Consider the following 14,296-nt stretch of genomic DNA (forward strand, 5'->3'; position numbering starts at 1 on the left):
CAATTTGTTAATGTGGTGAATTACATTGATTGATTTGTGGATATTGAAGAATCCTTGCATCCCTGGGATAAAGCCCACTTTGTCATGGTGTATGATCTTTTTAATGTGTTGTTGGATTCTGATTGCTAGAATTTTGTTGAGGATTTTTGCATCTATGTTCATCAGTGATATTGGCCTGTAGTTTTCTTTTTTGTAGTATCTTTGTCAGGTTTTGGTATTAGGGTGATGGTGGCCTCATAGAATGAGTTTGGAAGTTTACCTTCCTCAGCAATTTTCTGGAAGAGTTTGAGGAGGATAGGTGTTAGCTCCTCTCGAAATTTTTGGTAGAATTCAGCTGTGAAGCCGTCTGGACCTGGGCTTTTGTTTGCTGGAAGATTTCTGATTACTGTTTCAATTTCTGTGCTTGTGATGGGTCTGTTAAGATTTTCTATTTCTTCCTGGTTCAGTTTTGGAAAATTGTACTTTTCTAAGAATTTGTGCATTTCTTCCACGTTGTCCATTTTGTTGGCATATAATTGCTGATAGTAGTCTCTTATGATCCTTTGTATTTCTGTGTTGTCTGTTGTGATCTCTCCATTTTCATTTCTAATTGTATTGATTTGATTTTTCTCTCTTTGCTTCTTGATGAGTCCGGCTAACGGTTTGTCAATTCTGTTTATCCTTTCAAAGAACCACCTTTTGGCTTTGTTGATTTTTGCTATGGTCTCTTTTGTTTCTTTTGAATTTATTTCTGCCCTGATTTTTAAGATTTCTTTCCTTCTACTAACCCTGGGGTTCTCCAGTTCTTCCTTTTCTAGTTGCTTTAGGTGTAGAGTTAGGTTATTTATTTGACTTTTTTCTTGTTTCTTGAGGTATGCCTGTATTGCTATGAACTTTCCTCTTAGCACTGCTTTTATAGTGTCCCACAGGTTTTGGGTTGTTGTGTTTTCATTTTCATTCGTTTCTATGCATATTTTGATTTCTTTTTTGATTTCTTCTGTGATTTGTTGGTTATTCAGAAGTGTGTTGTTCAACCTCCATATGTTGGAATTTTTAATAGTTTTTCTCCTGTAATTGAGATCTAATCTTAATGCATTATGGTCCGAAAAGATGCTTGAAATGATTTCGATTTTTTTGAATTTATCAGGTTTAGATTTGTGGCCCAGGATGTGATCTATCCTGGAGAAGGTTCCATGTGTGCTTGAGAAAAAGGTGAAATTCATTGTTTGGGGGTGAAATGTCCCATAGATATCAATTAGGTCTAACTGGTCTAATGTGTCATTTAAAGTTTGCGTTTCTTTGTTGATTTTCTGTTTAGTTGATCTGTCCATAGGTGTGAGTGGGGTATTAAAGTCTCCCACTATTATTGTGTTATTGTTGATTTCCCCTTTCATACTTGTTAGCATTTGTCTTACATATTGTGGTGCTCCTATATTGGGTGCATATATATTTATAATTGTTATATGTTCTTCTTGGATTGATCCTTTGATCATTATGTAGTGGCCTTCTTTGTCTCTTTTCACAGCCTTTGTTTTAAAGTCTATTTTATCGGATATGAGTATTGCCACTCCTGCTTTCTTTTGGTCTCTATTTGCGTGGTATATCTTTTTCCAGCCCTTCACTTTCAGTCTGTATGTGTCCCTTGTTTTGAGGTGGGTCTCTTGTAAGCAGCATATAGAGGGGTCTTATTTTTGTATCCATTCAGCCAGCCTTTGCCTTTTGGTTGGGGCATTCAACCCATTTACGTTTAAGGTAATTATTGATAAGTATGATCCTGTTACCATTTACTTTATTGTTTTGGGTTCGGGTTTATACACCCTTTTCGTGTTTCCTGTCTAGAGAATATCCTTTAGAATTTGTTGGAGAGCTGGTTTGGTGGTGCTGAATTCTCTCAGCTTTTGCTTGTCTGTAAAGCTTTTGATTTCTCCTTCATATTTGAATGAGATCCTTGGTGGGTACAGTAATCTGGGCTGTAGGTTATTTTCTTTCATCACTTTAAGTATGTCTTGTCGTTCCATCCTGGCCTGAGGGTTTCTATTGAAAGATCAGCTGTTATCCTTATGGGAATCCCCTTGTGTGTTATTTGTTGTTTTTCCCTTGCTGCTTTTAATATTTGTTTTTTGTGTTTGATCTTTGTTAATTTGATTAATATGTGTCTTGGGGTGTTTTGCCTTGGGTTTATCCTATTTGAAACTCCCTGGGTTTCTTGGACTTGGGTGATTATTTCCTTCCCCATTTTAGGGAAGTTTTCAACTGTTATCTCCTCAAGGATTTTCTCATGGTCTTTCTTTTTGTCTTCTTCTTCTGGGACTCCTATAATTCGAATGGTGGAGCGTTTCATATCGTCCTGGAGGTCTCTGAGATTGTCCTCATTTCTTTAAATTCGTTTTTCTTGTTTCCTCTCTGATTCATTTATTTCTACCATTCTATCTTCTATTTCACTAATCCTATCTTCTGCCTCCATTATTCTACTGTTTGTTGCCTCCAGAGTGTTTCTGATCTCATTTATTGCGTTATTCATTATATATTGACTCTTTTTTATTTCTTCTAGGCCCTTGTTAAACCTTTCTTGCATCTTCTCAATCCTTGTCTCTAGGCTATTTATCTGTGATTCCATTTTGATTTCAAGATTTTGGATCATTTTCACTATCAATATTCGGAATTCTTTCTCAGGTAGATTCCCTACCTCTTCCTCTTTTGTTTGGTTTGGTGGGCAACTCTCCTGTTCCTTTACCTGCTGAGTATTCCTCTGTCTCTTCATCTTGATTATATTGCTGCGTTTGGGGTGGCGTTTTTATATTCTGGCAATTTGTGGAGTTCTCTTTATTATGGAACTTCCTCACTGTGGGTGGTGTTGTATCAGTGGCTTGTCTAGGTTTCCTGGTTAGGGAGGCTTGTGTTGGAGTTCTGGTGGGTGGAGCTGGGTTTCTTCTCTCTGGAATGCAGTGGAGTGACCAGTAATGGGTTATGAGACGTCAAAGGTTTTGGAGTAACTTTGAGCTGCCTGTATATTGAAGCTCAGGGTTGTGTTCCTGTGTTGCTGGAGAATTTGCGTGGTATGACTTGTTCTGGAACTTGTTGGTCCTTGGGTAGAGCTTGGTTTCAGTGTAGGTATGGTGGCATTTGATGAGCTCCTATTGCTTAATGTTCCCTGAATTCAGGAGTTCTCTGATGTTTTCAGGCTTTGGACTTAAGCCTCCTGCTTCTGGTTTTCAGTTTTATTTTTACAGTAGCCTCTAGACTTCTCCATCTTTACAGCACCAATGATAAAACATCTAGGTTAAAGATGAAAAGTTTCTCCACATGGAGGGACACTCAGAGAGGTTCACTGAGTTACAAGGAGAAGAGAAGAGGGAGGGGGTAGTTAGGGGTGGCTGGAATGAGATGCAGTGAGATCAAAAAAGGAGAGAGAAAGCTAGCCAATAGCCACTTCCTTATGTGTGTTCCATAGTCTGGACCGCTCAGAGGTATTTACAGAGTTATATGGGGAAGAGGAGAGGGAGGAAGTAGACAGAGGTGACCAGGAGGATAAGAGAGAGGCATGAGTAGGAGAGAGACAAATCCTGCCAGTAACCAGTTCCTTAGGTGTTCTCCACCGTCTGGAACACACAGAGATTCACAGAGTTGGATAGAGAAGAGATGGGGGAGAAAAGAGACAGAGGCCACCTGGTGGAGAAAAAGGAGAGTCCAAAGGAGGAGAGAGTGGTCAAGCCAGTAATCTCACTCTCAAGTAAAATTGGGTAGTGAAGTTTGGGTTTTTAAATGTATAAAATTGACAACAAAAACCAAAGAGCAAAGATTAAAAATCTAGAGTAGAGGTTGGATTTTCAAAAATACAATATTAAAGAAAAGAAGCAGAAGGAAAAAGGAAAAAAGAAAGAAAAAAACCAATAACCACCCAAAGACTATATATGGTGTTTGCCTTAAAAAAAAAAAAAAAAGAGTCGTTATAGAAATAAAAATTAGAGGAGAAATAGAAGACTTAACTATTAAAAAAAATTAGAGCAAAAAAAAGAAAAAAAAAGGAATGATTTTAAAAATAGTAAAAATATATCTGGCCCTTCTCTGATGTTGTGGGCAGTGTGGGGTCACTTCCAAGGCGGTTCCCTCTGTTTAACTTCTTCTTTATGCTGGTTTTTTAGGCTCAGTAGTTCAGTCGCGCTGTGGGTAGGGGGGATGCTGCAAACAAATAGCGCTGTCATGTGCACACAGTGTCTCAGCCCCGATGGACCTGTCCCTTCTCGCGGCGTACAATCCACTCCGGCTCTACGATGCTCAGCCGGGAACCGTCTGAGGCCAGCCCTAGGCTGCGTGCACTTCCCTGGTCTAAGCCGCTCAGGTTCGGCGCTCACGTAGCCCTCAGATATGCCCTTTCCTGGGTCCGAGTAGCTCAGGAGTTTGGCGAGCGCGGTCGCTGCGACTAGTCGCCTTTTCTGTCTCTGCTGCTCAGTTTTCTGGGTGGACCGCTGGCGCCCCCCGTGAGGCAGATGGTGACTGTCCAGCACCCCCAGAAGTCTTAGCAAAGAAGCCTGTTTGCAGTTTGGTAGGTAGAGTCTCTCTGGGTCTGCAATTGCCCCTTTCCAGCCCTTACAGCTCTGGCTGCCTGTCCCCGGCGGGGGATGGTCTGCAGCCGGCTTATTCCGTTCCATCCTTTGTTCTGTGCTCGGTCCTGGCGGTGTCTTATGTTCGAGCTTTTCGCGTGGTAGCTATCCCACAGTCTGGTTTGCTAGCCCAAGTTAGATCGTTATGGTTGCATGTGGGGCGTTCCTGCCTGATTCTTACAAAGCTCTGCAGCCCGCGCCTCCCGCGCGTCCCCTGCCCTACCCCCACTTCCTAGTGGCGGATGCAGGCATCTGTGCTGCTTTTCCGCTGGGGGAGTTACTGTTGGGCTTGTAATCTCTTGGTTTTAATTATTTATTTATTTTTCCCTTCCTGTTATGTTGCCCTCTGTGTTTCCAAGGCTCGCCACAGAACTCGGCAGGGAGAGTGTTTTCTGGTGTTTGGAAACCTCTCTTCTTAAAATTCCCTTCCCGGGACAGGCTTCCCTTCCCGGGACGGAGCTCCTCCCCACCTCCTTTGTCTCCTTTTTCGTCTTTTATATTTTTTCCTACCTGTTTTTGAAGACAATTGTCTGCTTTTCTGGTTGCCTGATGTTCTCTGCCAGCCTACAGAAGTTGTTTTGTGGAGTTTGCTCATCGTTGAAATGTTCTTTTGAGGAATTTGTGAGGGAGAAAGTGGTCTTCCTGTCCTATTCCTCCGCCATCTTAGGACTGCCTAGCACTATCTTTTTAGAGTCCATGCTGCTGCTGCTGCTGCTAGGTCGCTTCAGTTGTGTCTGACTCTCTGTGACCCCAGAGATGGCAGCCCACCAGGCTGTCCCATCCCTGGGATTCTCCAGGCAAGAACACTGGAGTGGGTTGCCATTTCCTTCTCCAGTGCATGAAAGTGAAGTGAAAGTGAAGTTGCTCAGTCGTGTCCGACTCTTAGCAACCCCATGGCACAGGCCCCCCCGTCCATGGGATTTGCCATATATATGTATTAATATACAATATTTGTCTTTCTCTTTCTGACTTACTTCATTCTGTATAATAGGCTCTTGGTTCATCCACTTCATTAGAACCGACTCAAATGATTCCTTTTTATAGCTGAGCAATATTCCATTGTGTACGTGTACCACAACTTCTTTATCCATTCATCTGTCGATGGACATCCAGGTTTAGTATTGTAAATAGTGCTGCAGTGAACCCTGGGATACATGTGTCTTTTTCAGTTATGGTTTCCTCAGGGTATATGTCCAGTAGTAGGATTACTGGATCATATGACAGTTGTAGTCCTAGTTTTTAAAGGAATCTCCCATACTCTTCTCCATAGTGGCTGTATCAGTTTGCATTCCCACCAACAGTGTAAGAGGGTTCCCTTTTCTCCACACCCTTTCCAGCGTTTATTGTCTGTAGACTTTTTTGATGGCCATTCTGACCTGTGTGAGGTGATACTTCATTGTAGATTTGATTTGCATTTCTCTAGTAATATGTGATGTTGAGCATCTTGTCATGTGTTTATTACCTATATGTATGTCTTTAGAGAAATGTCTGGTTAGGTCTTTCGCTCACTTTTTGATTGGGTTTTGTGTGTGTGTGTGTGTGTGTGTGTGTGTGTGTGTGTGTGTGTGTGTGGTATTGAGCCACTTGAGCCGCTCGTATATTTTGGAGATTAACCCTTTGTCACATGTTTCATTTGCTGTTATTTTCTGCCATTCTGAGGGCTGTCTTTTTCACCTTGCTTTAGTTTCCTTAATTGTGCAAAAGCTAGGTCCCACTTGTATACTTTTATTTTTATTTCCATTACTCTAGGAGGTGGATCTTATAAGGGTCCTGCTGTCAAAGAGATTATGTCAAAGATTTATGTCAAAGAGAGTTCTGCCTGTGTTTTCCTCAAAGAGGTTTATAGTTTCTGGTCTTACATTTAGGTCTTTAATCTATTTTGAGTTCATTTTTGTATATGGTGTTGAGAAGTGTTCTAATTTCATTCTTTTTCACATAGTTAACCTGTTTTCCCAGGACCCCTTATTGAAGAGACTGTCTTTTCTCCTTTGTATATTTTTACCTTCTTTGTTAAAGATAAATTGCCCATAGATACTTGGATATTCTGGATATTCTGCATATAAATGAAATAGCAGAGACAATTAACTGGTCAGAAGTGTGCTTTTTCCTCCTGTTAGTTAACTCAGAAACATTCTGGACAAATTTTTTTAAGCATTGCCCAAATTTACATACTTTTATAAAATGATATTGTTTTGAAATGGAAATTTATTTTAAAATTTCAAGAAATGAATTTCTCTTGGGCTATTTTTGTACCAGTTCATTCTTGCAATTAAATTGAGTAGATCTTTGTTTTTCCTTTTCTTGCCCATGGAACTAAATGTTTTGACTATTTGAGGAGCCCTGTGTATTTCACTGTTGTTTAGCTACGTTAGTGGGAGATATCAGAGACATGAATCAAACAAAAATACATATTTGACTTTAGGATATATTTCTTTTTTTTTTTAACCATTTAAAATGTTTTGGGATATATTTCTGTATGTAAATATAAATGAGAACTTGACCCTTTTGAAAAAGGTATTTACCTTCTCCTTGTAAAATTATACATAGATGAGACAATTTCATATCCCGTTCTAGAAGCTTTCCCCACGGTTTAAGTAAGCTAAGTGTCTTCTTAAAAAAAAAAATCACTAATTTCGCTATAATAGTTGTCCCAAAGGATTTTAGAAATAATGTTTGTGATAAATGTAGAAAAAATCTACTGACTTATTCACTGACCTTAAAGGATATTTGAGTGAATAAACATATGATACTCCCAGATGAAAAGGTCATTGACAGCTACCCAGTTTTTCACAAGTTAATGATATTAATGCATCTGTATTCAAAATCCTGTTGGAAACTTTGAAATTAAACTTATTTTAAAGATCACTTGAAGAAAGGTAAGAATGACTAAGAAAAACTTTTGAAAAAATAATATAGAGGGAGTTGCCCAAGTGGATGCTGAAATACATATAAAAACTACAGTAATGGAAATAGAGTAGGATTTCTCTAAAAGAACAGAAAGACAAATCAAATGGAACTAAATAGCACTGGAACAATCATTAAATATGTGTAAGAAATGAGTGATAAAATTTCATGAACATTCAGTTACATAGTAGTATGGTAAAATAACATGTTATAGAAGCAAATCCTAAATGGACTTGAAGAGTTAAATGTCAAAAAAATCTGTAAGACAAATATATGTATACATGTATATATAAGCAATCTATCCTTGGACTATGAGATAAACTTCTTCAGGGTAACAGTAAACAATATGATATTAATGATTTAAAACTTCTTTAAAACAAAATAAAATATAAAATTGAAAGGAAGCAATAGACTGGAAGAAAATATTTGCAATACCTGAAAGTGGCAATGATACTGAAAATATATAAAGAACTTTTATGTATCAGTTTCAAAACACCCCTGGGAAAAAGGGGTACACATAGAGGCAATGTACAAAATGCAATTCTTAGAACAAATTTGCTGCCTAGGTGACACTCATTTTTACTGAAGACCAAGGAGATGTAGATTTAAGCAATAAAGTGGGCTTTTTTAACCATGAAATTTGCAGAAATGAAAGTGATTGCTAATCTCCATTGTTGGTAAGGTGGTGAGGAAACTAGTGTCTGCGTAGGCTGTTGGTGAGGGTAGAAATGGTACATTTTTTAGGTCAGTTCATCATCTGTTCCAAAAACACTCACATGCTCTGCCACAAAATAGTTTTTATTTAGAAATGTATACCACAAAAAGTGCCAGTTCGTTTCAACAAACAAATACAAAGCATTATCAACTACCATGTAGCCATTTAAAAGAATCAGGTGAATCTCTGTACATTGACATGGATTTTTTAACTCAAGAAATACATATTCCTTTATGATGCAGGGTACTGTTCCCATGCTGAAAACCTCTTTAGGATATATTAATTGAAAAAATAAATTGGAGAAAAATATGAATACGATTATGATATGTTAGAAAAGCTATGTAAATATTTGATCATGTTTATGTGATTAGATTGCATATAAAGTATTTGAAAGGATACATACACACATACACATTTCAACTATAAATAATAATACAGAAAGGAATACCACGAAGAATGAGGCTATAAAGGAAAATATTTGTTCTTTACTCTATTTCCATCTATATTGTTTTAAAAAATACATATGTACTCAGATATTACTAATGAATTTTATGTACTCGTACTTAATTTCAGTGTTTAAGTGTAATATAAACTAGGGTAGATAGAGTAGACAGATGATGGAATAATATTTAAACAGGTCTTATAAATCAGCAAAAAAAATCCTGTAATATCTCATTTTTAATATTAATATAGCTTAGACACCCAGTTATCCAGTTAGAAAATGCTAATAAGTATGTGAAAAATTTTAATTATAAAACAAAAATTTAAATATTCTGACATGATTTTTAACCTGTCAGATTGGCTGTGATTTTTTTTTTAATTGAAGGATAATTGCTTTAAGAATTTTGTTGTTTTCTGTCAAACCTCAACATAGATTAGCCATAGGTATACATATATCTCTCCCTTTTGAACCTCCCCCCCATCTCCCTCCCCATTCTACCCCGCTAGATTGATATAGAGCCCCTGTTTGAGTTTCCTGAGTCATATGGCAAATTCCCATTGGCCATCTGTTTTACATATGGTAATGTAAGTTTCCATGTTATTCTTTCCATACTTCTCACCCTCTCCTCCCCTCTCCTGGTGTCTGTTCTAATTGTCTGTTTCTCCACTGGTACCCTGTAAATGAATTTTTCAGTACCATTTTTCTAGATTCTCTATATATGCGTTAGAATATGATATTTATCTTTCTCTTTCTGACTGACTTCACTCTGTATAATAGGTTCTAGGTTCATCCATCTCATTAGAACTGACTCAAATGTGTTCCTTTTCATGGCTGAGTAATATTCCATTGTGTATATGGACAACAACTTCTTTATCCATTCATCTGTTGATGGACATCTAGGTTGCTTACATGTTCTAACTATTGTAAATAGTGCTACAATAAACAGTGGGATACATGTGTCTCTTTCAGTTTTGGTTTACTCAGGGTATATGCCTAGGAGTGTGATTGCTGGGTCATGTGGTTTTATTCCTAGTTTTTTATGGAATCTCCATACCTTCTCTCATAGTAGCTGTATCAGTTTACATCCCCACCAACAGTACAAGAGCGTTCCCTTTTCTCCATACCCTCTGCAGCATCTATTGTTTGTAGACTTTTTGATGATAGCCACTGAATTGTCCACTGGGGTTTGCTCCTGAGGCTGCTCTGGAGGACTTGGGTCTGCCCCAGTGAGGGCCAGGTGCAGAAATCGTGCAGCTGCTTGGGTCACAGGGGCCCTGGCAGCACCAGGTACTCAGGGGAGTTGTCAGCTAGGGCAGCAGGAAATATAGTGGTCTAGAAGGGTATGGCAACCTGTATTTGGCTGATACGCTCCAGTATTCATGCCTGGAGATAACCCCCTGAGAGAGAAGCCTGGCAGGCTACAGTCCACAGGGTCACAAATAGTTGGACACAACCAAAGCAACCCTGTGTGTGTAGATGCAAGACTTCTTTTATCTGTGGCAGCTATGCCCCAATGAAGGTTAAGCATGAAGGTGGCACAGCTGCTTGGTTTGCGGGGACCCTGGCGGTGCAAAGTGTCCAGCAACACGGACTGCCTCCACTGCAGGAGTTATGGCCTGATCAGAGTCTTTTATCGAGCCTCCTGTAGCTGGCAATCAGAGGGCCTCTTTGGCCAGTCTTTCTCTGTAGCTCTGCCCATTCAGTCACATAGAGGGGCCCCCCTTGCTGTGGTCCTACTCTATAGGTTGGCGCATCAGGCACTTAAAGGAGCACCCTGGGTAGGGTCCTGCTCTGTAGTTCAGTGCATCAGGCGTTTGATGGGCCCACCTCTCTATTGTTCAGCTGCTGTTGCTGGCATGTGGGGAGAGAGAGGCTATGGTGATGGCTCCACCCCCTACGCTGACTCAGCATTATCTCCTTGCTTCCATGGCTGCCTGGCTTTCCTCCACAGGCATTTCCCACCACGATCTCCACCTTCACAACCCCTCAATCCGTCTCTCTGCAGTCCACAGCAGCCCTCTCCCTGGGATTGCTCTGCAATCCCTAAATCCCAGCTCCCAGCCACTTCACCTTCCAGGGGACCAGTGTCCCTGTCCAGGGTATGTATGGCTGTGGCAAGGACTGTCTGATTCTCATTCCCTTTAGGATGCCACTGATCAGCTGTTTCACTCTCAGCCTTAAATGTTTCTCTTCTGACTCAGACAATGGCCCCGATGTGGGGTTGGACCCCTGCTTCAGTTCCCTCACCTGCTGAGGGCAGGTCTAGTCATACTAACACTCCTGTTTTTCCTGGTAGTCCCTTTGTCCTACCAAGTTTTGCATGGTTCTATATATTCTTTTCCGCTGGTCAGGTACTCCTGTCCTCTGTCAGCTGGTGTTCTGCATGACTGTGATTTTTTTTTTTAATAACAGTATAATCTTTGTTGAGTTATGTTGAGATACAGATTCCCATACCTTGCACATCTTTTTCAGAGATGAATTTGGCAGTGTGTATCCAACGCCATAAAAAATATTCCTTCTCAATTTATACCAAATAAACAATCAGAAATTCATGTGTAACATAATTGGTGATATTGTAAAACATTAACCTAAGTAAATACCCAACAATAAGACAATGGTTAAACAAATCATGGGACACTCATAAAAACATTGTGCAACCTTAAAAGTGATGCTTTCAACAAATATTTGATGTTGTAGGAAAATACTCATACTGTGTTATTCAGTGAAAATGGCATAAAAATATGATTTTGGTTGTTTCCTCTCTGTAACTGAAAATAATTGAAGACTGTATACTAAAATGAACTTTATTTTTTTTCAATCAAAAAAGGTCAATGAATGCTATGAAAAGGTATACATCTATATAAAACAAAATAATGAATTTATTTAAAAAATAGTATAGAAGTATAAATGTCTTATTATTCCTACATTTATATATATAAAAATCTTATCAAACTTTATTCCAATTTTCTTTTTAATATAAAAAAGGATTATTATTTATATTTTGACACTTATCATGAAGAGTTATATAAACCAAAGGAGTAATTTGTTTATAGGATGCTTTTCCCAATAATGAAAATACCAAATATACTTTCTCAGAAACTTGATGCCATACTCCCTGAGAAATACAGTTAATAAATACAGGGTATCTAGACAGCCTTGCTTTCTAGGGGGAATTATTTTTACTTGTGTGTAGATTATACCAGGTGTAGTATTGCTTGCCTTACACAGTACTCTTTAATTACTGTCAAATACTTATTCTAGTCTTCTTTTCCTAACTTCACTAAACTCATTCTTGATGCCATAGTACAGGTTTCAGCTTATTTATACTCCATTTTAATCTTTTATGTGTTAAGAGACATAAAAAACTTGGTAGCTTTATTTCTAATAATATTTATACATCATCTCTGAGGCAAAACCCTTCTGTAGAATTTCTCTCTGTGTTGAGTCAATATTTATCATCTGTTGACTCGTTAGCTTCCATTCTGTAATTCTGGAATTTGTCGGTATTTTCTGAATTTCTCCTTGTATTCTGGGGACTTTTTCCTTATCTGAAGCCTGTAATTCCTTATTCATTCATTCATTCGTTTGGTACATATCTATTGAGTGACTACTTTGTACTGGTTACCAGTCACACAAGTGAATAAGACGTGATCCCTCCCCTTCTTACTTATTTTGCTGAGTTTTTGTTTTATGTGTTCTCTGAGTTAAGAAGATAAATTGAAGTGTGGTTCGGGTCAGGGAAGAAAAGCCTGCTGAATTTCAGACTTTGGAAAGGGGTCTGTATAAACAAAAGTGAAAGTGAAGTCGCTCAGTCGTGTCCAACTCTTTGCGACGCCATGGACTAGAGTCCACCAGGCTCCTTCGTCCATGGGATTCTCCAGGCAGAAATACTGGAGTGGGTTGCCATTTCCTTCTCCAGGGAATCTTCCCGACCCAGGGATCAAACCCAGGTCTCCTGCATTGCAGGTGGACGCTTTAACCTCTGAGCCACCAGGGAAGCCTGAGAGTATCATATATGATGAGCAACATTTAGGGGTTTCATTTGTTTTTTAGAAGGGGACTGGTGCATATATGAGTATAATTGGGGACATGGTGAATTGTCCAAGCCCAGTTGTCCAATAGTTGTTGGGTCTAGACATCAGGGATACTTGATCCAGAGACACAGATATAGTGGTGGTTGGTGTGCAGGTGGAGATGAGCTGTGGCTGTTAACTTCAATCTGAATACATGACTTCCCCATATTTACGGTAGGAAAGTGAAATCAGCACCCATGTATATATTTAAAGTAGATTTCCTGGTGTTACTAATAATTAAAGACAGATTTTTGCATCAAGATTCTGTCTGCGTAGAAACTGACTGCTGCCTTAGTGGACAAAACGTCCTTATGAGAAACATCATTCTGCTTTATAGTCTTTGTTATTCTTTGTTCAGAAGTTCTTACTTTATCAATTGAAGAAAACTAAAAGCCTTCAAGAAAATTCTACATTTCATTCAGTACTCTTAATTTCTGTCATCAATTAAGATGAATATTTAAATAGAATAACTTAATATCACTATTCAAACATTCATAATATATATACATATAATAAATATATATTTGTTTACCCACTTTTCTCTCCTCATTAGACTGTGATCTTTTCATATTAATCTTGGTGTCTGTACAGTGTAGCCCCCTAGCATGTAAAATGTGCTCAATAAATACTGGATGCATGAATTGTTAGAAAAGAAGAAAGAAGTATTTGACAACTCTGGGAAAGGGTTTCTGTGAGCAAAATAAAATCTAGGAGCAGAGATGTGAAGGAAGAGCAGTTTTAGCGAGAATCTCAATCCTTTCTGAGGAGCACGTGACCTTTAAATTACTTAACTGATTGAAAATAAATCATATTTTAAGATTTCACAGTCTTTCAAAAATTTTATAACTTTGATCAGGATTTGTTGTGCTTAAAATTCCTAGTTTTAGTGTTTGAATTTGATCATGTTCTATAGAATCCTCATTTGTAACTTTAGAATATATCTGATATTTCAGATATTGAAATATTGGTTAAGTTGTCTAAAATGTAACTACCAAGTTACTATCAAGATAGGAAAAAAGCCATTGGTCAGTTAGTCTCTCTCTACACACACATGCAAGCGGGCACAGATGTACATATTTTAAAACGAAAAAATTTGCCTTTGTATTAATACTGTCAGTAATATACGTGTTATGGTAATTCTCAGAGACCAGTTTTTTTTTTTTCTTGTCATTTCAGAAAATAGAAAATCCTGATGAACTGGCAGAACTTATAAATATGAATCTTGCACAACTTTGCTCACTTTTAATGGCTTTATGGGGACAATTTCTGGAAGTTATAACACTACATGAGGAACTAAGACTATTACTAGCACAAGAGCACCATACTCTGAGGGTAAGTTATAAAAATAAGTGATTTAGAGCATTTTAATGAGTATTGTCATTTATATTTAGAAATTTCTTACGAATAAAAATTCTGATTTTTATCTAATATGTTCATAAATGAGAAAAGAGACTCTATCATTGTGTTATTGTTTGATTCCTAAAGTTAAGAATAGAAGAATACAGTTGAATATATGACCTATCTCAGTTATAACCCTTGCTACTAACAGATACCGCCTATATGAAATAAAATATACAATAAA

General features: G+C 38.2%; 1 protein-coding gene across 4 annotated transcripts in view; it reads left to right on the forward strand.

Moving 5' to 3' along the window:
* Positions 1-14,296, forward strand: part of FAM135A (family with sequence similarity 135 member A) — a 152,792-nt gene that overhangs the window by 93,643 nt on the left and 44,853 nt on the right. For all 4 annotated transcript variants that reach the window (XM_018058818.1, XM_018058817.1, XM_018058816.1 and 1 more), the window contains one exon: positions 13,891-14,046. In XM_018058818.1, coding sequence (XP_017914307.1) covers positions 13,891-14,046 — 156 coding nt within the window. The remainder of the gene's footprint in view (positions 1-13,890; positions 14,047-14,296) is intronic.

Source organism: Capra hircus, chromosome 14 (assembly GCF_001704415.2).
Source record: "Capra hircus breed San Clemente chromosome 14, ASM170441v1, whole genome shotgun sequence".
NCBI lineage: Eukaryota > Metazoa > Chordata > Mammalia > Artiodactyla > Bovidae > Capra > Capra hircus.